At 39.4% G+C, this 24,606-nt stretch overlaps 1 protein-coding gene across 2 annotated transcripts in view; it reads left to right on the forward strand.

Annotated features, from left to right (window-relative positions):
- GRM7 (glutamate metabotropic receptor 7) overlaps nt 1-24,606 on the forward strand; it is a 556,942-nt gene that overhangs the window by 429,533 nt on the left and 102,803 nt on the right. For both annotated transcript variants that reach the window (XM_026650481.1, XM_026650480.1), the window contains exon 8: nt 1,439-2,374. In XM_026650481.1, the coding sequence (XP_026506266.1) occupies nt 1,439-2,374 (936 nt within the window). The remainder of the gene's footprint in view (nt 1-1,438; nt 2,375-24,606) is intronic.

Raw genomic sequence — 24,606 nt, forward strand, 5'->3', positions numbered from 1 at the left:
GGTGGTTCATAGTCATCCTGTGATCAACCAATACACCCAGATCTTTATCCTCCTCACATCCAACTGATACATCCCTAGCTTGTAGCAAGAATTCTAGTTGCTAGTTCCTAAATGCATGACTTTGCACTATTAAATTTCATCCCATTTCTATAATTCCAGTTTACAAGGTCATCCAGATATTCTTGCATGATATTCTGGTCCTCCTCCATATTAGCAATACCTCCCAACTTTGTGCCATCCACAAATTTTATAAGCACACTCCCACTTTTTGTGCCAATGTCAGTAATAAAAATGTTAAATTCATGAATTCTTAGAGATCTTCTTTTATAGAGAAACCAGTAGAAAGAGATGTTTGATATTAACTATACAATGTTATCAGGGTACTGTATTTTATAATATCCATATCTATATCCATCCCAATAGACCCATTTTTCTTTGGAACCAGCTTTCTTTCCTAGCAAAAGAAGACAGTGGAGCTTCTCTGGATTTACACTGTGGCAACTAAGATCAGAATCTGGCCTGATAAATTCACATTAGGTCTGTTAGGACCTATAAAGTGGTTGGTTCTGGTTCTACTTTAGCATATTTTGAAGATGTCTAGAGTTCTCATCTTGTCTAGTACTTGAAACCTTCGTTTACCAGCCCAGAGACATGGAAGAGTGCAAGACTAGAGAGTGCGAGTAAGGAAATCAAATGGGAATTACCATTAATTTAAGAAGATTTTTTTATGATTTTAGTGCCCAGAAGTATGCATAATACCTCATATACATAAAAGAAAATGTCACTTAAATGAAATGTTAGCTAGCTATTATCTGTTCTTTTATCACTGATAAATGTTTCTCATTGACTCTTTCAAACTCTGGTTCTTATAGGGTTGATAGAATTGAAGAGTGCGCTACATTTCCACTGGTTCCATTCCCACTTTTTCCTTATGAAGTACATGTCTTTCATCTCATTCAAAATGTTATCACTGCCAGCATTTCCCATGAACTGGATATATCTGGTGTTCTAGTTTTAGTAAGAAATGAAATCAAGCCCCAAGTTGTAGATGCATGTCATATAGTCGTTTTATGGTATTGCCGCATTCCATTAAACCATTATATATTCCTATTAATTTTCATAACAATGGCTTCCTATACCCTCTGAAGGTGTTGTGCTCCTAATATCTCTCTCTAATATCTCTATTTTCCCCATATGATGTATATTGTAATGAGATCGTTAATAATAAAAATAGTAAATTACAGTAGTAATTGTAATCATGCAGGCAGAATTGTATGTGAAAATGCTAACATCTGCAATTCCCATAAAAACATATGAAGCCATCTGTGTTTTTATTGCTTGCTTGATTTTTTTGGCTAAGTAACAACTGAGTTCAATTCCCTAGCAGTACCTGACAGTAACATACAAATAACCCCCCTCTGTATTTCACATTTCACAGATTGAAGACATGCAATGGGGTAAAGGAATACGTGAGATCCCATCCTCTGTCTGCAGTCTGCCTTGTAAACCAGGTGAAAGGAAGAAGATGGTGAAAGGGATGCCGTGCTGTTGGCACTGTGAGCTCTGTGATGGGTACCAGTACCAAGCTGATGAGGTGACATGTTTGCTCTGCTCATATAACGAGCGACCTAATGAGAACCGCACTGGATGCCGCCCTATACCCATTGTGAAATTGGAATGGCACTCTCCGTGGGCCGTCATACCAGTCTTCTTGGCTATGCTTGGAATTATTGCCACCATTTTTGTAATGGCAACCTTCATTAGATATAATGACACTCCCATTGTCCGGGCTTCTGGAAGGGAACTCAGCTATGTCCTGTTGACCGGAATATTTCTTTGTTATATAATTACTTTCCTGATGATTGCTAAACCAGATGTTGCAGTGTGCTCCTTCCGACGTATCTTCCTGGGCTTGGGGATGTGCATCAGCTATGCAGCCCTTTTAACTAAAACAAACCGCATCTACCGCATATTTGAACAGGGCAAAAAGTCAGTGACAGCACCTCGGCTTATAAGCCCAACATCGCAGCTGGCGATCACTTCGAGTTTAATATCAGTTCAGCTTCTAGGGGTTTTCATTTGGTTTGCAGTTGACCCACCCAACATCATCATAGATTATGATGAGCAGAAGACTATGGACCCTGACCAAGCCAGAGGAGTTCTCAAATGTGACATTACGGATCTACAAATCATTTGCTCCTTGGGGTATAGCATTCTTCTAATGGTTACATGTACTGTGTATGCCATCAAGACTCGGGGTGTCCCAGAGAATTTTAATGAAGCTAAACCCATTGGATTCACTATGTACACTACCTGTATAGTATGGCTTGCCTTCATTCCAATATTTTTTGGTACTGCACAGTCAGCTGAAAAGGTAGGTGAAAATGAACTGTTAGGCTGATGTATCAGGAGTCATTGCAGTTATAAATTATGGTCTGAACAGACCAAAAATGAGCTAGCTATATAAAATATATTACTGTTACGTGTAGCAGTAATATAACCTTACTTTTCTTCCAATTAGTTGGTGGGCCATTCATTTGATAAATTGGCAGATGAGCAATAGGAATCAGTTGAACCAGTAGTTTCATTGTTGTGTCTGTTTCAGTTGTACCTTTTCAGTAAGATGAATGGGGTTAGCTGTCATGCTACCTGAAATGATGACTCTTAAGTAAGTTATTTTGAGTATGAGATAGAAACTTAGCATCTGTGGGGGGAAAAAACCATGGCAATTATTGTACGTCTGCACTTCTGGAGTTCAGCACCAAGGACAGCGAACAGTTGTCCTGATGAGTCTTCTGCTTCACAAAGAATATAATTCTAAATCATCCAGAGCAACATACAGTCTGGGCATAAGCCAATTCCATTAAAATTGGTGGAGCACATTGTGCTAATACCCAGGACTGAATCTGACCCATTTAATTTCTGCAGAATAGGCATCAAAACATTGAGATCTAATCCATGTGCTTGATCCAAAGCCCATTAAACTGAATTAAAAGACTCCTGTTGACTTCACTAGGCTTTAATAAAACCCAACCTGATTTTGTTGTTGTTGTTGTTCTAAAACCTATGTGCAATTGACTTGCACTCCAGTCCACTGCATATTTTCTCCCACACAAAGATAGGAAACAAGTCAGCTGAGGGAAAGGTACCATTACATTAAAAATAAAGATACTCATGCAAACAAGAGCAAGTTGGACAACCTTGATCTATGCTACTATCAGTAATCAATTCTAAGGTGCAATTTATGGATTAAACGGCCTGTGCAAACTGGCATAGCTCTGTTGAAATCAGTGGGCCTACACTAATTTGCTCCACCTAGTGTTTGCAATTGTTGCTGTAACACTTCAACCCAAACACGAAAGCCCAGATCTGCAAAGGTATTTAGGCACCTAACTCTTATTGAAATCAATGGAAGTTAGGCACCTAAATATCTTTGAGGATCTAGGCCTAAATGCTTTCTTTTTCCCTAAACAAACCAACAAACAAAAATGAATTCTTCTCTTCCCATTTTATTTACACAGCAGAGCAATGCACAGCAAGAAGGGCGGCATTAATCTCTACAGAGATAGCATGTCTAAAAATGCATTTTCCAAAATTCTGTGTGTACAGGGAGTCCTTTCAAATTCAGTCATTAACTGTGGCTTCATGTACCTATCTCCCCTTATTAAATTCCTTAAGCTGGGTTTTCCTGGTCCATGAGCACTGTGAAAAAGCCAAAAAAACACTTTTGTTCACCACTACAATGAGCAGGACTAAGTGAAGTTTTGAGTTTTAGATTACTTTAATTGTGCTTAGGAATGTGATTGCAGCTTTGGAAATGTATTGCATAACTGCATCCATTTGTGAGTGTGAGCTTTGCAAAATTTCTCCTGTTGGATGCCTTCCTATTGCATTTGTAGAATCCCAGCCTCCCACTTCCTCTTGTCCAACTGAGTCCTCTGCTTCGCACTCCCCCTCCATCCTCTTAAAGGAGCAGCAGCTCAGAGGCCAGTTTTATCCTCAGTGCCTCCCAATATCCTGTGAAAAGTGGCTCAAGGATTGCTTTGCTCGGTCTTCTCTGTCCCATCCTCTTAGGCCTGGTCTACACTACGACTTTAATTCGGATTTAGCTGCGTTAATCCGAATTAACCCTTCACCCGTCCACACTACAGAGCCAGTTAATTCGAATTAAAGGGCACTTAAAATCGATTTCTGTACTCCACCTCGACGAGCGGAGTAGCGCCAAAATCGATTTTGTTAATTCGAATTAGGGTTAGTGTGGCCGCACACCACCGAATTAATGTGGTTAAATTAATGGGGTAGTGTGGCCGCACACCACCGAATTAATGTGGTTAAAAACCGAATTAATGTGCTTAGTGTGGCCGCGCACAATCAAATTTATACAACCTGTTTCCCAAATTCGAATTATCTAAATTCGGATTAATCCCGTAGTGTAGACATACCCTTAATAAAAAAAAAAAAAGTAGCAGATATAACCGCTTTTCTCCTTGTCTCATAAAGAGCTAGCAGTGTCTAGGCTGCTCTACTCCCAACTTCCCCTCCCATTAAAGGAGAAGTGGGAGTTGAACCATTCTGCTCCTTTGCACCCCAGAATCACAGACTCTGACCCAGCTTGGCCCACTCATACAGGCAAAATTTCTTCTCCTCTTAGGTGAATGGGCAAGTGGGTAGTTCAGGTCCCCATTAAAATGGTTTATTTTACACCTGCAGTACAATGTGCTACAATGAAAAATTTGCACCACTAAAATCTGATACAGAAAGTCACATGATCTGTTAAAGTATCATTAAAAATATCAATAACACAACACATTTTTGTGAGGAGAGCAGCATGGCAATTAAATTCTGCAGGCTGATACTTTGGTTACTTGATGTTTTCACTGGCAAGGTAACAACGAAAAAATGGTTCTTTAGAATTCAGAAGGTTTTGTCTTACTAAAAAAAGAACAGAAGTACTTGTGGCACCTTAGAGACTAACAAATTTATTAGAGCATAAGCTTTCGTGGGCTACAACCCACTTCTTCGGATGCAAATCTTACTAAGATTTGCAGTTTAAGGCTAGTCTCAGAGTTGGGTTACACTGGTAGGATGCAGAGTCCACAGCAGCAAAAGTCTTCAGTTGGAAGATTGCAACAGCTCAGCTTGACCACTGTCATAGAATCATAGAATATCAGGGTTGGAAGGGACCTCAGGAGGTCATCTAGTCCAACCCCCTGCTCAAAGCAGGACCAATCCCCAACTAAATCATCCCAGCCAGGGCTTTGTCAAGCCTGACCTTAAAAACCTCTAAGGAAGGAGATTCCACCACCTCCCTAGGTAACCCATTCCAGTGCTTCACCACCCTCCTAGTGAAAAAGTTTTTCCTAATATCCAAACTAAACCTCCCCCACTGCAACTTGAGACCATGCAACTCCTTGTTCTGTCATCTGGTACCACTGAGAATTGTGTCTCCTCTCTGCAGTGGGCCCCATGACAGCCATCACAGCCACAAAGGGGAGTAGTGCTAGCTGAGAAAGGGGATGTTATCTCAGGAGGGGGATGCACATTTTGAGTGTATCCCTGGTGCAGTTTCCACCAGTGAGGCATTGATAGGAGAGACAAGAAGTAAGTAGTGCAAGCAACTTTAAACAATACTGGGTCCATTTCTTGATCATTCATAACTTTGTTCTTAATTAGCAATTGCACTGTTCAGAATAGCAATGCTTAAATATTGTCTGAGCTGTGTTGGATGGAGTCTACTGTTGAGACGTGAAGGGGTGGCTAAATGTGTTGATTAAACTGTTGGTTGAAAAGACTTAAGCAAACTGATATAAAAACTAGCTGATCTCAAATAGTATTGTCAAAAGTTTGAAGTCATGGGGTTTAAAGCTAATGAGAATGGCAAAGCTAAAAACACATCTTTGAATCCATACACTGCAGACAACAGAGACAATTACTAGCTTAATCTTACTTGTAACAGAGAAGATGATGCTAGTAAAACATAGGCCTCTACCTCTTGAGCTGAAGGAGATCTTCCTAGCTAGCCAGTAGTTGGCCCCTTATCCTCTATCTGAGCCTAGAGGGGAGTATGATCACAAAACCAGAATATTACAGTTTGCCTGTCATCTCAACAGATTGTTGCCAATGGCTCTTCGTCCTTGTTCTGCCCAGCTTCTACAGATATTCATGAATACTGGGCTATTAGAGGCACAGTAACAAGACTTGCCACAAACTTGAATGACATACTTTTTTCTTTACTTACAAAATCTGCCATCGGTGCAGAGATCAGTCTGGTAGCTATTTGTCGGAAAGAGGTCTTCATACGAACACTAATGATTTCCTGTCAGTTGTTTCCTCTTGAACATACTGTGTGGAAGATCAGCCATGCAATTCTCTTAACTTTAATAGGAGTTGGGTCAGGACAAAATTTCATGCAACATTTAACTCTTACTGGGAAGTGATGTTCTGTGTAGTGTTGTGACTTTCATTGTGTGGGCTTATTCTTTTACTAACAAGCACAGACATAATATCACTTGGGATTGTGTTATCCGCTCTCTTTCTGACAAAGATAGGCAACTGAAGCAGAGAAAAAGGATATAATAAGTAATGCTGTAGTAAAACAATGAGTGAGAAAGATGATCTCAACAGCTGTGTTTTAACAGACTGGAAGGAGAAAGTATGGGGTTTAAGGAAGGCCAGAGAGGGAGGAGGCTGTACTGAAAATTTTATTTAAAAACCTATCTGGAGACCATCCCTGGTATGTGAGCTATTACATTAACTTGGTTAATTCACATCTCGTTCAGACTGCCATTTACAAAATTGACCATTTTTTTTGCTTTCCATTTAATATCTGATCTGCTACACGTGCTTTGTGGATTATTATAGTTTGATTTGTTATGGGGCTTGTTATGTTTTTGGTGAATTTGGTATATCCTTATATGTAATAGGCTTAACAGTTTTTTGAGGCTGTTTAGTTCTTGACTGAGGTATCCACATATTGACTTCTTTACATATCATTTATAAACATAATTGATTTATGTTGTATTTTATCTATTACAGTATATGCTCATCTATTGTTGATTTGGGTGGAATTAGAGTAACTATGTCAATGAAACCGGTATCCATTCATGCATCATCTTAGTAGAAAAACATCCTTTCTTGAAGATATATTTGGTACAATGTCCCTAAATGTGGCACTGGCTAGTTCCTTCTGAGAATAATGGGTCACTTGCTGTTGAACTTTAGCTTCTAATGATCAAAGCTGTCCTCAACTGAAGTGCTCATGGGTTTTCATGGTTCAAGATAGTTGACAATGTTCATACACCATCTGCTGCCCAACTAAGCATGATGGTGTAGCACAGCTTGTTAACATGTACCTTTGGAGAGTGGCTGTACAAAAGAAACATTAGTGTTAACTCTCCTGGCATAATTGGTTTTGACAACAAAACTATTTTAAATTCTCAGTGGACGTGTGGAACCTTGATCAGAAACAGAGCAGCCTCAAAGAACTGATAAGCCAATTATAGTAGTTATAGGTTTATGCTAGAGTCAGTACAAATGGCACTTGAGAACACAGACTGATCTGTAAGGTCAAGTAAAGTACACTAAATCAATAAGCCAAATTGAGTCAAAACTTTAAACTACAAAAGTAAAACGATAAGGAGAAAAGTAATACAAATTGCTTCTATAACAATGTATTCCTCTGAAAAACTGGATTTGTGTGTGACTGCTGTACAGAACACCAAATATAATTATTCCCTGACACTTTACTCTTTATTTGCTAATCAATTTTTACTTTGAATTATAGTTTCTCTCTTATACTGTGACTGGACAGTCTACATTTGTGTGTTAGGTAGTGATTCAGGATGAGTAAATTCAGATGTCCTATACATAAGATAAATGGTACAGTATCAGAAGTAAGTATCCTTGTTCTTGGATGTAAACATGTCATTTGGAGTCAGAAATTCCCAGCACCTCAAATTGTATGATCTTTTCAGATGAAGATTTTATGCTTTTCTTTAAATTATCCCCAGTGCTACTTGAGACAGGACACTGAATTAGATGACCATTGGTCTGATCTAGTATAGGAATTATTGGGCCAGATCCTCAGTTAGTATCAATGGAGCTGGCGTAAGTGCAGCTATGCCAATTTACGCCAATTGAGTAGCTGAATCCTTATCTTGTGCAAGAGCCTTCTGTTACCCAAAATTCATGTCCCTAGTTATAAATATCAGAGATTGCAATCCTTTAATATTATTGGAATAGATTTTCTTATCATTTTAGCTAGGCAATCATGTACATGTGGCAGTGCAGTAATATTTTTATACAAAATCTTAAAAGATATATAGTGCAGATTGAATTTGTAAGTCCTTGTTACATTTATTCATTGTCCACTTTATTTTGATTGTTTTCTATTCACAGATATAATCATACAGAGAGACATCATATCATATAAAGAACAGGAGTACTTGTGGCACCTTAGAGACTAACAAATTTATTTGAGCATAAGCTTTCGTGGGCTACAGCCTACTTCATCGGATAGGATAGGCTGTAGCCCACGAAAGCTTATGCTCAAATAAATTTGTTAGTCTCTAAGGTGCCACAAGTACTCCTGTTCTTTTTGTGGATACAGACTAACACGGCTGCTACTCTGAAACCTATCATATCATATGGTGCAATTATTCAAATGTAGTTTGGAAATATATATTATATGATTCTATAAGAATACATTGCTTTCTTTATTATTAATGTACCCTAATACAGATTTTATTTTAGACCTACAACTGAAAAGTTTCTCAGAGGCAATGCATTTATGGTAAAGGTGAAGAAAAATAAAACAAAGATCGGTATATGACCCGAAAAATGAGTGTATAATTAACTAATTGTGGTATGTAGGTCTTTCAGATTTTTTTTTTTTCACTTTTCCATTTGTTAAAGTTGCTTAATTGGTTACTTTGTCTGTATCACAACTGATCGCTCTTGGAGACAGTTTGCTTAGGAAGGAGAAACTTCCAAAATTCTTCATCTTAGAAACATTTATTTACATTTCTGTTTTTCCACTTAATCTAATTTGATTACCAACTTCAGTAACATAAAGGACAAAGCGGACAGATTCAAAACGTACATATCAAATCCAGATCGAATATTTAGTTTAAATACACCTTCAGTTCGCATAGAGCTATAATAATAATTACAGAAATGATTCTCCTGCATTGACCCTCTGACTAACCCAGCACAAATCCTATACAGTAAATTAAATACAAAAACACAACCAATATGTTCTTTGATCTGAAAACCCAGATGAGATGGTATCTTCCAAGGAGCGGGCAGAGACAGACTCAGCTAAGGCTTAGTCCCAACAAGATAAAGGTGATGGATGGTTGGGGAAAAATTAGGCTTCATCCAAAGCTCATGCAAGTTATTGGAAAGACATGCACGGACTTCAGTAGACTTTATATCAAGTGAGACTATAGAACTAGGAATGTCAGACTGCCCAATTATTGGCAATTATGGCAGACCACATCAAACCATATTTCTTTTAAACAAACAATATGGCACCTTTTAGTATGTGTTTCTTCCTCCAGAGAACCCAGGCCTTCCTGAGTCTGAGGTCTGGTAGCAAAATGAAAACAAACAAGTAAAATCTGCTACCTCGGGACTATGTCCTCTTTCCCAGCAGCTACCTCCTGTGGGCCTTTGTTCTGTGGGCCTTTGTTTGCGGGAAACCCCCTTGGTCATAATACCAAAGGCCTTGTAGACTTTCCTCTACAATCTTACCCTATATTTAATCTAGGTTTCTGGAAAATGTCCCAGACCTATGTTGTTTTGAACTCAGAGTACAATGGTGGAATAGTATTGTTGACTTGAGTCACATTTCTGCATAATGTTGGGCATAAAAGTAGATCACCAGGGCAGGATTGTTTTAAAAAATTGCATGCGTCTCTGCCTAGCACCAGCACTTTTTCCCCTTCTGCTGCAAATGTTAAGCCTACGTAATGCAGGCATTGTGAAATCACAAATCGATAGTGAATAACTGTAGAGGAAGAAACTATCATCTACTTTCTGTTACTTAAATTAAATTCCCTGAATATTTAGAATGTAATAATGAAAAATTAGATGGTTTAATGGCAATTCTGAATATCAATTTATGTTATGTAGCAGAAAAACTGGTTTGTCTGAAATATAATGCTCCTTTGCATTATTACACTAGAACAGTCAGCATTTTGTTCAGAATGCTTGCATAGACTTGAGAATAATTGCATAGCTTCTTCATATGTACAGAAATATGTCTTCCTGTGGCCACCCTCTTAACATTTCTAAAAAGAAACACAATTTGGAAACAAGCCATATCTATAAATGTTATGTTACTAGAAATTCTGATTTCCCCAAGTTTAAAGGTCATATTATAGCCTGGAACTATATGAAAAATGGAATTGTGCAAGTAGAACAGTGGTGGGCAACCTGTGGCCCCCGGGCCTCACGTGGCCCATCAGGGTAATCAGCTGGCGGGCCACAAGACAGTTTGTTTACATTGACTGTCCACAAGCACGGCCTCCCGCAGCTCCCAGTGTCCGCGATTCCTGGACAATGGGAGCTGCGGAAAGCGGCAGCCAGCACGTCCCTGTGACCCGCGCCGCTTCCCGCAGCTCCCATTGGCTGGGAACGGCGAACCGCGGCCACCGGGAGCTGCGGGCGGCTGTGCCTGCGGATGGTCAATGTAAACAAACTGTCTCATGGCCCGCCAGCGGATTACCCTGACGGTCCGCAGGTTGCCCACCGCTGATATAGAATATGCGCCTAAAATCTTATTTTCTCAAATCAGGTGACTGAAGTACTACATAGGGATCTGTCATCATTCAGTTTAGATATGTTGTATTGAGAATTTTATCACCTGATATCTGATATACTGCAATTGGGCATTCTGGGCGGCTAGACAGCCTAGTGGTTAGAGTGCATGGCCTCCAGCCCATGGCTTAGTTACAGGCCTCAGTCTTGAAGGTAGGGGGACTTAAGTCCGCCCTCTCCACCAGATTCCAGCCCAGGGCCTGGTGTTTGTCAACCCTGAACAGGGGCAGCCCTCCTAGCAGGGAGCTTAAATTTGCTGCCCTGGGCTACTTCCTACCAATGTCTGTTCAGTTTGTGACATGGCCTCTCTAGTCCACTTAGTTGGGTGGCCTGCTTCCTGTAGAGTACTCTTGTGGGTCTTGAGAGGTGCCTGGTCACGGTCCCAAGCACCTTCAGGAGGGCAGCCATCAATTCGTGAGACCGAGCCCCACAGTGTCTCGCCTTTTCTCCTCCCTCCAGGCTTGGCATTGGCTGCAGGTATAACAGGGTGGAGCTACCTGGGCCCAGAGGCTGTCTTTAATCCCTGCTGTGCTGGCTGGTAGTTGCTCTGTTTCATCACTTCCTCAAAACCAATACAAAATTGTCTCCATGCACCTAGCTCTGTTATCCTTATGGGATTTTTTTAAGCTACTGTGGAGATATTTATAGAATAAGAAGGTTGTAACTATTACTCTAAATGAGTAATGATGGTTTCTCTCCCAATATGATCCCCTTCTTTGGGGATATTTTACCCATGAATTCAGATGGGCGGGGACAATCAGCATCTTGTATTCTTTGTCCATAGCCAAGAATTTGCTTTTGGGTCCAAATTACATAAATCTCTGTCACTTTTTCCTTTCCATTTCTTTGTATGAGCACCAGCGCGAAATGTGAAACCTTTAATCCCATTTCTTGTGGAACCCTCCTGCCTACTCTTCTGCTGACATTTTTGAGGATGGCCATTCCATTCAAATCGATAGAATAATCAGGATACCTGTTACATTTGGCAGCACACATTTGTACTTACTGTATAAAATGTAACATAAATACAATAATTCACAGGCACATACCAACTGGATTCTTATTCAGATTAAACAGTTACATGGCAGTGGTACTTTACATATTGTACAGTTGGTAAAAGTGAGATACTCTGTAATTCTTTGCAGTATAAATATTGATTAACCAGGTAGAACAAGCATATATTTTTCACCGAGGAATGCTTGATATGGCAGTTGCTATAGCGACTATACCTTTGTGGATGTCTGTCAGAGTCAAACATTTGTTGCTGCGTATATCATTGTATGAGAGAGAGAACTAGCTTCTGCAGCTCATGCAGCCTGTGACTGCAGACTTCCCATAATTTGGGGCACAAAGAAATATAAAGGAGAATCTCAGTTTTCACTTAAAAAGAAAGTAATTTTTAAACCATTTTTAAAATGACAAATATGAAACAATGGGACAATTTACCAAAAAAAATTGAAAGCCCCTAAAATTGATAACACAAATAAAGACTAGTTTTGATGGCAATAGCAGTATAAAATTATGGCATGTCAAGTTTCCCCCATCATTATTCTATCAGTTAGTCTTTGCAGAACTGTGTTTTCAGCTAGCTGTTAGTGGTCGGTATGTTCAGGAACTGTAGCTTTTAATTTTAAGCTTCAAGACAATATCTTTCAGAGATCATCATGGAATTTAATGAGCTGACATTTATATTTGGTCTAAGAGAAGCCACATTTAACAAAAAATGTCAAGGAAAAAGATTTTTGCCATCTTTGCTAAAAATCTATTGAGAATTTCAATTAAGGATCTTCAACAGAGAACTGGTGCTCCTTCAAGAAAAGAGTATATAATGACAATTTTTTGTTGAAGGCTGGACTATTTTTAATGAGAACATTGTCGTTTAATAAAGAAAAATAAACATTAATTAAAACCCACAAATGATGAAAATGAATAATAATTTAAATACTTTAGATTACAAAAGAGGACTGATTAAAAGGATTGTGATTTCATATATTTTATCAGAATAGCCTCATTAACGTAAAAATGTGTATACAGTATAAACTTTTGAATACCATTAAATATCTATAGAAAAGTTTCAAAGATTTAAAATGTGCTCAGACCCACTCAAAATCCTTAATTATATAGCACCACTATAATAGCATAGCAACTGCTCTTAAACTTATTATTTATTTTATTGCTTTCTTCCTATAATTTTTCTTTCAGCACAGTGGGCGGTTGGTAAGGAGTGTTAAGTCAAGAGTAGCACAAAAGGGATATACCCCACAACTGGCTGCAGTAGCTTTATCTTGCTGTGAATAAGATTATGTTTACATCTACGTTATTTATTATGTAAGCACCGCAGAACTGAATATGAGTTTCAAGTTCTGGAGTCACTGATTTTTTCAAAGGACAAGTTTCCCTCTTACTGATGTATTGGCTGTGGGTTCATCCCCTAAACCAGTAATTATCCCTATATCCACCTATAGATGTCCTATGCCCTTTAAGCAGCTGGTTCTAAGAACCCCTACAGCAGAGTGTGACTCAGCAGAGAGGATCATCACATTTAGCATACTTTACCCAACGAAGAGGGCCAGAGGAGAATTAGTAAAGTGCTACAGCTACTTGCTGACTGCTGTTAGCACCACCACACCTGTCCATGCCCACACCAATACCCCTGATTCACAGATGTTCTGTGACACAAAAAGCAATAAAGGAGCAAATTTGAGCAACAGTGGTGGAAAATGCTGCCTGATACAGGCAGACTCGGAAGCACAGCATTTCTACAAATCTATAGCATTGCTGTAAAAGAGACAAACAAAGACACTGCTGTAGTGCGAAATCATGCCTTGTAGAACCTCTCTGGCCCAAAATTGTTTTGTGGAAGAGTGACTCCTCTTCACTTCACCCTAGGACACAGCACCACCCCTGGTAAGGAATTGTCAATGTATTGCACATAGGCTATGAAAAGAACAAGCCAAGAGAAGGATCAGAAACATAATGCTTTTATTCCAAGAAAATGACACTTTCATACATCTAGAAGTAATATAAGTGGTGAAAACAATTAGAGCCACCAATTGAGTCTCTTACCCCAACCCTGCGTGAATGGTAAATGAGAGAAGAAAACCCTTGGATCACCTGCTAGCTGAGATTATCCACACTTCCTTTGATGAAGGGAATCTAACTACTCTACAACGCGTTCAGAAAACAGAACTTTCACAAGACCATAGAACTCACTCCTGCAAGAGATAGTGACAACTGATCTCTGCGTATTCAGAGCTAAATGCAAAACCCATTTCTCCAAAGTAGTTTTTCATCAGCACTAACACAGGTGCACTCATGTAAACAGATGTAAATTGTTATTTCTATTTTAAAATTATTGGGAGCTGCTCTAGTATTTTACTGATGGGGGCCAAGTCAGTACCTGGATAGAAAGGTCAATGACAGGCTGGAGGATTCCAAAAGGGGTAGTGGGTTTTTGTTGCTACTGATACTGTTTTCTCTTCTCTGTGGATTGAGTTTACACGCAGCATTTAATACTCAATTTTGGAATTCAAGCTTTGTTAGTTGTGATGTGATGGTATATCTGTTTCCTGACTAGATGAGCATGACCCACTCCTCATAGGGAAGACTGGAAGAAGTCCCAAGGGGTCTGGGACTCTCAGTGAAAGGTGAGGTGGCAGATATACTGGAGTAGGAATTTTTTAGAAAAATATTAAATAATTTTATCTAAAGGCAATGCAGGACATACCCGAGACAGCTTTTCTAGAAAAAAAAATAGTCCACTGTGAGATTTATTGGTTGGGTGCAGAGTATAATTTATTTTTCTCTGGTTACAGAAGAGTTGTGTGCATATACTAAAGACTATGGTTGGATCCTAGTCTGCCTTGTTTAGTTGCCTGTGATGGGGTTTTGGAAAATGTGTGCCCTTGATGGGTCAAACCCTGTTTCATCCCATATGAAATATAGTAAGGGTGTTGGATTTACTGCATTCACCACAATCACTGACACCAAGTCTTTTCATGTGTAGTCCTAAGTGCAGAGAGTGAAGTCAACCTAGCCTAGTGCCCTAGCTTCTGACAGTGGCCAATGCTAGATGCTTCAGAGGGAATGAACAGAATTTGGTAATTTCTAATGATCTATCTGCTATCATCCCATCCCAGTTTCTGGCAGTTGGAGGTTTTGGGCCTTCCAGGAGCATGGGGTTACGTTCCTGACCATATTGGCTAATATCCATAGATCTATCTTCCATGACATATCTAATTCATTTTTTAACCCAGTTATACTTTTGGTCTTCACGATATCCCATAGCAATGAATTCCACAGATTAGTGTGTGTTGTGTGAAGAAGTACTTCCTTATGTTTGTTTTAAACTTGCTTCATATTAATTTAATCAGGTGACCCCTAGTTCTTGTGTTACATGAAGGGGTAAATGACAATTCCCTATTTACTTTCTCTATACCATTAATGATTTTATAGACCTCTATCATATTACCCCTTAGCTGCCTCTTTTCCAAGCTGAAAAGTTCCAGTCTTTTTAATCTCACCTGGTATGGAAGCTGTTCCATGCCCCTAATAATTTTTGTTGCCCTTGTCTGTACCTTTTCCAAGTCTAAGGTAACTTTTTTATAGATGGAGCAACAGGACTGCACACAGTATTCAAAGTGTGAGCGTACTATGAATTTATATAGTAGCATTATGATATTTTCTGTTTTATTATCTATCCCTGTCCTAATGGTTCCTAATATTGTTTTTTTTTTTTTTTTTTTTTGACTGCCACTGCATATTGTGTGAATGTTTTCAGAGAATTATCCGTGATAACTCCAAAGTCTCTTTCTTGAGTGGCAACAGCTACTCCAGACCCCATCATTTTGTATGTATACTTGGGATTATTTTTTCCAATGTGTATTATTTTCCACTTATCAACACAGAAATTCATCTGCCATTTTGTTGCTGAGTCACCCAGTTTTGTGAGATACCTTGCAATGTTTTACAGTCAGCTTTGACCTTGACTATCTTGAATAATTTTGCATGTTCTGCAGATTTTGCCACCTCACTGTTCACCCCCCTTTTCAAGATCATTTATGAAAATGTTGAACAGCACTAGCTGCAGTACAGATCTTTGGGGAACCCTGCTATTTACCTCTCTCCATTGTGAAAACTGGCCATTTATTCCTAGACTTTGCTTCCTATCTTTTAACCAGTTACTGATCCACAAAAGTACCTTCTATTTTATCCCATGACTAATTAGTTTGTTTAAGAACCTTTGGTCCTTTGACTGTTTTTTGTTTTGTTTTGTTTTTTTTAATTTGGGGTATACTTTTAGTTTGAGCTTCTATTATGGTCTCCGTGTAGTTTGCAGGCATTTCACTCTTGTGATTATTCCTTTTAATGTAACTAGTTTCTTCATTTCTGTGTAGTTCCTCTTTTTTAAAATTAAACGCTACTTTGTTTCTTTGGCATTCCCTCCCCCATGAGGATGTTAAATTTCATTACATTATGGTCACTATTACCAAATGGTTCCGCATGTTCAGCTCTTAAACCAGATCCTGTGCTCCATTTAGAACTCAAATCAAGAATCTCCTCTTCCCTAGTGGGTTCCAAGACAAGCTGCTCCAAGAAGCAGTCATTTATAGTATCTAGAAATTCTATCTCTAGATCCCTTCCTGAGGTGACATATACACAGTCAATATGAGGGTAGCTGAAATCCCCATCATTATTGTGTTTTCTGCTGTGGTAGCTTGTAATCTCCATGAGCATTTCACAATCATCATCTCCATCCTCATCATATAGTCGGTAGCATTCCTATTCCTATAGTCTAATTGTTCAAGCATGGAATTTCTATCCATAGAGATTCTGTGGCACGTCTTGATTCATTTAAGATTTTTGCCTTATTTGACTCTGTGCTTTCTTTCACAGTTACTCATTCCTTGTAAAATATGCATCTCACATGTGGAATGAATTCCCACTGACTTAAGGACCATCACAAACCTCACCACATTCTGCTCCAAGTGCAAAGAGATCTTTTTGACTTTGCCTTCTCTAACATACACACTGTTACACACACTATGTGTTTGTTTAAAAAACACCTACACCTACAAAAACAAAGCACTATCCTGCACACACAGTTGTACCCCTGGGGGGAGAATGAGAGAGAGAATAAACCATGTGTGACCGATGTTAGTCATGTCACCTAATACACTGCTGGAAGGTGCTCAGGTACTACGATGATGAGAGCAGTATAAGAATATATATTAAATAGAATAGAAAACATTCCACTGTGAATACTCATATATGCAAATTAAGCATTAACTCGTCTTACTGCGTGTGCAAGCTTAATATTCAGTGTCTGCAAAGCGTGTATAGTATGCGAGAAAAGCTGGATCAATCAAATCTTTGTAGAAAGCAAATGCTAAATAAGTTGAAGCATGGCTGAAATGAATTTAATTTAAAATTTAGGTGAATGCTTACAATTTTTCCCCCAATATTCCCTCAGCTTAGCAATAATCAAACCCTTCCGCCACTTCTTATATAAAATTTCCCTACCCACTTCTCTTTTCTTACTAAGCTGATGTACATTATGCTTATAATGCCTGTACAAGATATACTCAAAAATGAATATAGAGTAATTTTTTTCTTAAACTGACCTATACAAAAAAACACAAACTGGCAAATGCTATTATAAATTTTGGTTATTGAAGGCGAGCCTCTTTTTGCTTTACTATTTTGGAGAAACTGCTCAAGGATAGTTTAACCATATGAAAATATATTCCTATAATGCTGCATGGGTCAGTAAGATCTATTGTGTTTTCATGAGTTATTGCTGGGAGCATGTATTAAATCTTGCTAGAGTCACCTGTAAATTATATTCCTAAAATTTACAAAGAGAGACATAGATGAGGAAACTTGCTTATTGAAACATTTATTCACCTTTTTGTTTCTTTTTGGATCAGAGAATCCCGTCTCTCATCCACCTACTCCCATCACACATACTCTAGTAAGTTTCTTCACTCATGCCTCAACATCTAATGACGTTTACTTATTCCTGTGCAGAATGAACCTCACAATGTTTGGTCTTTGAGTTTAGTTCACATACAAATCCCAATGTTCAGATGAATAAGCAAGGAGGTACTGGGTTATATTCTTAGGTCTTTTGTAGAATCTCTATGAATTTTGAACAAATCCCTTCAGTTTTCTGTGCCTCAGTTTTTCAAGCTGTAAAATTTATTCTGGGGGACAAATCTAGCCGCCCCTCATTACGTCAGTGTAAATCTGAAGTAATTCCATTAACATCAGTGGGGTTCACCAGTATAATGAAAAGGAAAAAAAAGATACAATATTTGCAGAACACTTTGAATCCCTCAAATGAAAGGCACTATCAAAGTGCAAAATATTATTATTGCTGGTGCTTCTCTACATCTCTAGAATCTGCAGAACTGGGCTACACATTGCATAAGAAAATCCTTTCTTATGAGGTTTTTTATACTTCAATGTCTAGTCTCAGCAGGAAACAGAAAGTCAGAAAAAATGTATCTGAATATTTTAATATATTAAATTTCAGTTAGAATTTAGTTCTAGAAATGTGTAACGGTTCAGAGGGGTCTTATTTTTTTTTCCTGACTCGTATAGCTCATCACCAATTTATATGATGTATATAGAGTATAGTGTGGAATGCTTTAGAAATACTACTATTATAATAATAATAAATGGCTCCCTGGCATGCAGAAGAACCCTAAAGCATTTTACAGATGGATTTATAAGCGGTATGCAATGTATATAAAACATTCACCTACCACTGAAAAGTACCAACTTAATAGCATCAGAAATACTGTACTACAGAGTAAAGCAGGAAATTCTATTCTGTTACATTTCAGGACACCTGTACCTCTTTTTCCCCTCTGTGGCCCACCCAGGGCACCCCTCTAGGCTCCCTGCTCCTCGGCTGTCACTTCTCTTGAGGGAAGACTTGCATCTTTCCCCCTTTTGATTGGGGTATTTCCAGGCTGCATAGTTTCATGCCTAGACTGTGATATCCTCAGCAAGTCAGATGGCCTAAGTGGGTCTGTGTCTGCTCTTTGCTTTCTCCTCAGATGCTATAAACCACTGCTTCTCTAAGTCGGGCCGCCATTTGTTCAGGGAAAGCCCCTGGCAGTCCGGAACAGTTTGTTTACCTGCCGCGTCTGCAGGTTCGGCCGATCGCGGCTCCCACTGGCCGTGGTTCGCTGCTTCAGGCCAACGGTGGCTGCGGGAAATGGCACGGGCCGAGAGATGTGCTGGCCGTCCTTCCTGCAGCCCCCATTGGCCTGGAGCGGCGAACTGCGGCCACTGGGAGTGACGAACCGCGGCCACTGGGAGCCGCGATCGGCCGAACCTGCAGATGCGGCCGATAAACCGGCCCGGCACCAGGGGCTTTCCCTGAACAAGCAGCAGACCAGCTTTGAGAAGCACTGCTATAAACAATGTGATTACCCAGTCATGAATTACTCTGCAGCTCTTTCTAAGCAAGCACATTTATTTTTAAGGGAAAGGTATTACAGAGAAAACATGTTAAATACAATGAAAGACCTTACACTCATACCAATAAGTTGACCAGAAATCACCTCCCACCTCCACCAAGGGCTGTGGTAAGATTCAGTCCTTCAAACCTCACAAAGGATTTTTTCATCTGTTTACCATTTCATAAGAGTTTTTATACGTTAGCCTTTATACAGCTGGGATCTTAGATCTTCACAGACCATGAATAAGTAAATAGTCACACAGTGATTCTTTCCTCAGGCATAGCTTCAAAAGGTTGGTTCCAGAGGTGGACCTCTCTCCCAGGTATTTCCTAAGAAAACCCACTTATGTTTGTTTGTCCCAAAAGTTCCTTCTTGCCTGGCACATTATTTGAAGCTCATAACACTTCCCAGGGATTTACATTGGCCAGGACTCCTCCCTAGAGAAGTTACATACAATCCCTCAATAATAAATACATTTTGCATTTATAATATAATGGACTCCAAAGCTATTTAAACTTACTTCAATAAGTTCTACCAAAGATGTTGCAGGATACTGCCTTATCTGTCACATATTCTATACAGGTTCTCATTCTGCGCTCATCACCTTGCTTTTGGCAGTACATTAAGCCAGTTAAGAAGAGCATATCCAGCTAGAGCAGCAGGAGGAATTTAAACTAGGCAACATATAATCACTTAAATTGTAATTTTGACAAGGGTAATGTAGTTAACACCCCTGTTCTTGCAAAGAGTGCTTTGGGATCTTTAATGACTGGAAGAAGTCAGTTTCTTTCTTTCTTTCTTTCTTTCTTTTGTTTAAATCTTATTCAAGAGACTACACATCCAGAAACACAATGCCAGGTCATCCGTTAAATACTCTGGAAAAAAGAAAGATTACTACTTTATTGAATCAGCAACACTACTTCCTGGAGCAGAGGCTATTCCTTGGAGGTCTCTCATCCAAGTATTGATAGGATCTGACCCCATTTAGTTTGTAAGAGCTGACAAGATCACAGCCAGAGGTGGTAGAACTGCAGGGCTCTTTTATCAAGGTGCATATTTAAATTTAGAATACAGAAAACTCTCCGAGTGAAGTAAGAGCTGATTAGTATAATTAGATCCTCTTAGAAGACTTAAATTAATGGAATTATGATTCTTGAAACAACAGAAAAAGCATACATAAGTTTAAAGTTGATCTGTTTTATCCATTTGCTGCATTGTAATACTCCTTTAATGTTAATATGCACTTCTGTGGTAAAAATCTAATTTAAAATATTGAACAGATAGAGCTCAAGGCCACAATCATGCTCTACATAATTACCTAAGGAGTAGAGTGCACATTTCCAATGAAGAGGTGCCATCAGCTGTTAGGATGGCATGAGAAATGTACGCAGAGTGCTCATGCAGTAATAGCCTCCTGTATCTCTAATAGGAATATACAGGTGAATACTAAAGGATAATTAACAACAAATTCATTTTGTGAATTTTTCAATTATTGAATCAGGTATCTTCACAATGGAACAATAATATTTCATTTATATTTATATAGCACTGTCTCATAATGGTGATGTATTCATTTAAGCAGAAATTACTTTTTTTAAGTTAGCACCCCCGGAGGTAGGTCTTCAGTCACAGAGGGATTCTTTGAAGCCTGCAAGCATTAGTGCTTTGATGTTTGATGCAGAAAGTGAGGGATATTTTCACTGTGATAATTCTAGCCTCTTTTTCCCCATTCCCTTCTGTACTAAAAAGTAAATGTAGAATATAGTAAACTCCCCCTCCCCACAAAAAAAGTCTGAGTTAAAACATAGAAAAATAAATGTAACTGAAAAAGAGTCTGTGTGACAAAGAGAGTGTGTACGCTGTGACCTGAATAATCACAGTTCCCCAATGTGGTCCAGTTGATATAAAATCAAGGGAGGAGGAGACCTGGGGCCAGATTCTCTATTGTATTATGTGATCGTTTCGTATTGCTCAAGCAGCACAGAAGGGCTGGCCACAAATGCCCAGTAGAAAATACATCTTTTGGAGGGGAGCACCCAGCTAGTTCAAGTGTGCTAGAGCTGGTCCTGAGCCTATGTCCTCCCCAGCCCTGGTGTAGGTGGCATGTTGGGGTCAGGAAGGGGATGAGGCAGAGCAAAACTCTGCCAATCTTCCACTAGCATGTGATTCGTTAAAGACTATTACCTTATACCGGTGGCACAGTTTAGAGCCGCTTAGCAGCTACTCTAAATCACCTCGGGCCACAAGTAGGTGAGGCCCTAAGAGTCAGGGAGCCATAACAGGCTCCTTGACTGTCCCTCACCTCACTGCTTTGAGCTTTGTTTAATTAACCAAGGCAGAGCCAGAAATTATGAGAAATATCATGATAAAACCTATACCTATGACAATAGCTGCACTATTTCTGGACCAAGGAAGTGAAAATAAGCCCTGGGTAAGCATTTGTGCTATTTTGATGCTTGTTATTGTGAGCTTTTTTGGTATTCACTAACTATTAATGCAAACAAAATTACTGATAGACTCTTAAGTTGAGCAGTGTCAAATTACACAATGTTAAGGAAGGAACACAAGAACAACTACACTATCTTTGACTATAAACAATTGTCCTAACTCAATTACTATAATTATTTATTTGTCTTACAGTACCACCTACTGGCCCCAATCAAGATCTCTACCCTATTGTGCTAAGAATCGTGCTATAAAATTGTGCTATTGTGCTATAAAATAATGACTGGTGTTATAAAATCATGACTAGTGTGGAGAAAGTAAATAAGAAAGTGTTGTTATTTACTCCTTCTCATGACACAAGAACTAGGGGTCACCAAATGAAATTAATTGGCAACAGGTTTAAAACAAAAGGAAGTTTTTTTTTTTCCACACAGCACACAATCAACCTGTGGAACTCCTTGCCAGAGAATGTTGTGAAGGACAAGACTATAACAGGGTTCAAAAAAGAACTAGATAATTTCATGGAGGATAGGTCCATCAATGGCTGTTAGCTAGGATGGGCAGGGATGGTCTCCCTAGCCCCTGTTTGCCAGAAGCTGGGAATGGGCGACATGGGATAGATCACTTAATGATTACTTGTTCTGTTCATTCTCTCTGGGGCACCTGGCATTGACTACTGTCAGAAGACAGGATACTGGGATAGATGGACCTTGGTCTGACCCAGTATGACCTTTCTTATGTTTTTATGAATCATATGAACACATAGTAGAAGATATTTCCTGACTTGAGGGATTTACAATTTAAATAGACAGTAGGTAGAAAATATTTGATTATTCTCATTTTATTGTTGAAAGGAACTGAGGCACAAAGAGGTGAAGTGACTTGCCCAAGGACATCTGGGAAGTCTGTCAGAAATTGAATCTAAATGTCATGTGGCTTAAATCCAGTGCCTTAATCACAAGACCAGCCTTCCTCCCTGGCCTTCAGTGAACGTCACTGTCTCAATCTTATTATTTTTTTAGCCTCACAGTCACTACTTCAGATGAAAATTTGCCAAAGTTGTGCATCATAGATGTTGTAATTAGTCATCTAAAATTGTTGACAGCAATGGACCTCTCTTGAACCCATTTCACTATTAAATCTGTTCTGGTTTCCCTGGAGGTACTGTCATTTGCTGTATGTTTGTACATCATCTAGTACTGTGGGGCCCTGTCATGTTGGCCCTCCAAGTGCCACCACATTGTAAATGATATATAACAATTATGTGCTTTAAAGACTAATATGGAATAATTTCCTATTATGTACGTTTGCAAAGTATAAAATAAATGTCCATCAAAATGTTTTTTTAATGTGAATATGCAGCATTTCCCCCAGTGTTAGGCCACTTATTCAAAGTCACTGCAGCTCAGGAAGGGCTAGTCTAGGCTAGCAATTTTCTTAAAATGACCCACTGTTGCACTCCCACTGGTGCAGCTTCATCAGTCATAGCAATGGTGAAAACAAAAAGGTAGATCATCCATCTGCGCTTTGCATGCTGTGTTGTCACGGTCTGCTCTGAGGAGGGTTAGATGACACAGCGGTAAAAATACAGGTGGCCGGTCTACTCCGGTGCTCCCATTGTTGTTGTAATACTTATTCTTTGTATTGCAGTAGGGGATAGGAGACCTAGTCATGTGCTATGCGCTGTTGGTACTCCACTGGCGCTGCAACTCTGGCTGTGCAACATCCCTTGGGTACGGCGCATCGGGGAGACCACTCCAGGGCCCGAGTTTTGGGGGGCCCCGTGGGCAGGTGCAATTGACCAGCGCTGTCGGTCCTGGAAATGACAGGTCGGTCCCAGAAGTGATAGATTCATCACTTCCGCACCGGGTCCCCCCCCCTCCCCCCAGGGACAGCCCTGGCAACAGTGAGGAATTTTAAGAAAAAATGCTCATGTAGACACAGGCTTAGTTATTACTGCAAACTGCACCCCAAGAAATTCTATGTTTTTTTTTTTAAGTTATTTGGAAACTGAAATTTGGCTAGAGAAACAGTTGAAATCACCAATTTTTCATGTTTTCATAATGCGAACAATTATGCTTAGAAAAAAAATTGTGAAAAGATGTCATGAATGTAGGATCAAGTTAAAGACCTTATGTAAACAGTTCATGAAAATGGAATAAAAATCAGTTTCAGTGAAATAGGGAAAAAAAGACTTCACCTCAAGTATTTAAGGTTATGTCCTCTTTCGAACAGGACTATGTTAATGCAAACTAGGTATCTTTTCGTTTGTGCCAGCAGTGTCCATGTGGGGCACTTAGAGCACAACACTTTGGTACACTCCGCAATTCACACCACCGAAGTGCAGGGTAGACAACCCCTTAGATTTTGTTATGAATATTTCAAACACCAGCCGATGGCTCAGTTCAAATCTATTGTGGTCATTGATTTAGGAGTAGATTTTCAAAGACACGAATAGGTGTTGACCTTCAATGGGAGTTGGACACCTAACTGTCCCCTATGTCTTAAAAATCCCCCTCTCTTCCGCAATCCCAGTTTCTAAAGGACAGGGATCTGCATAAGAAAAAAAAATCAATGGGCACTGATATGCCGGTTGGCAGTCTCAGTAGAGAAGCAAAGAACTGAAATGACTTGAGTTAACTTTGTAGTGAAGCCTCGTGTCATAACTCAAGTGTTGCCGCTAATTCAAGTCCCATCCACACACACAAACCCTTAACTTGATTGTAGTGGTGCTTTTAACTCAAGCCGCCTGGCTGGTCAGGTGTATAGGCTAATACTCAAGGTCGTGCAACTCGTCAGTTGCAAACACAATCACTCTGCAGAGTGAAATCAGGCTAGCTCCGCTTGAGTGCCACTAGTCCTCCAA

The sequence above is a fragment of the Terrapene carolina genome, unplaced genomic scaffold (genome assembly GCF_002925995.2).
Source record: "Terrapene carolina triunguis isolate 2854851 unplaced genomic scaffold, T_m_triunguis-2.0 Scaffold89, whole genome shotgun sequence".
NCBI lineage: Eukaryota > Metazoa > Chordata > Testudines > Emydidae > Terrapene > Terrapene triunguis.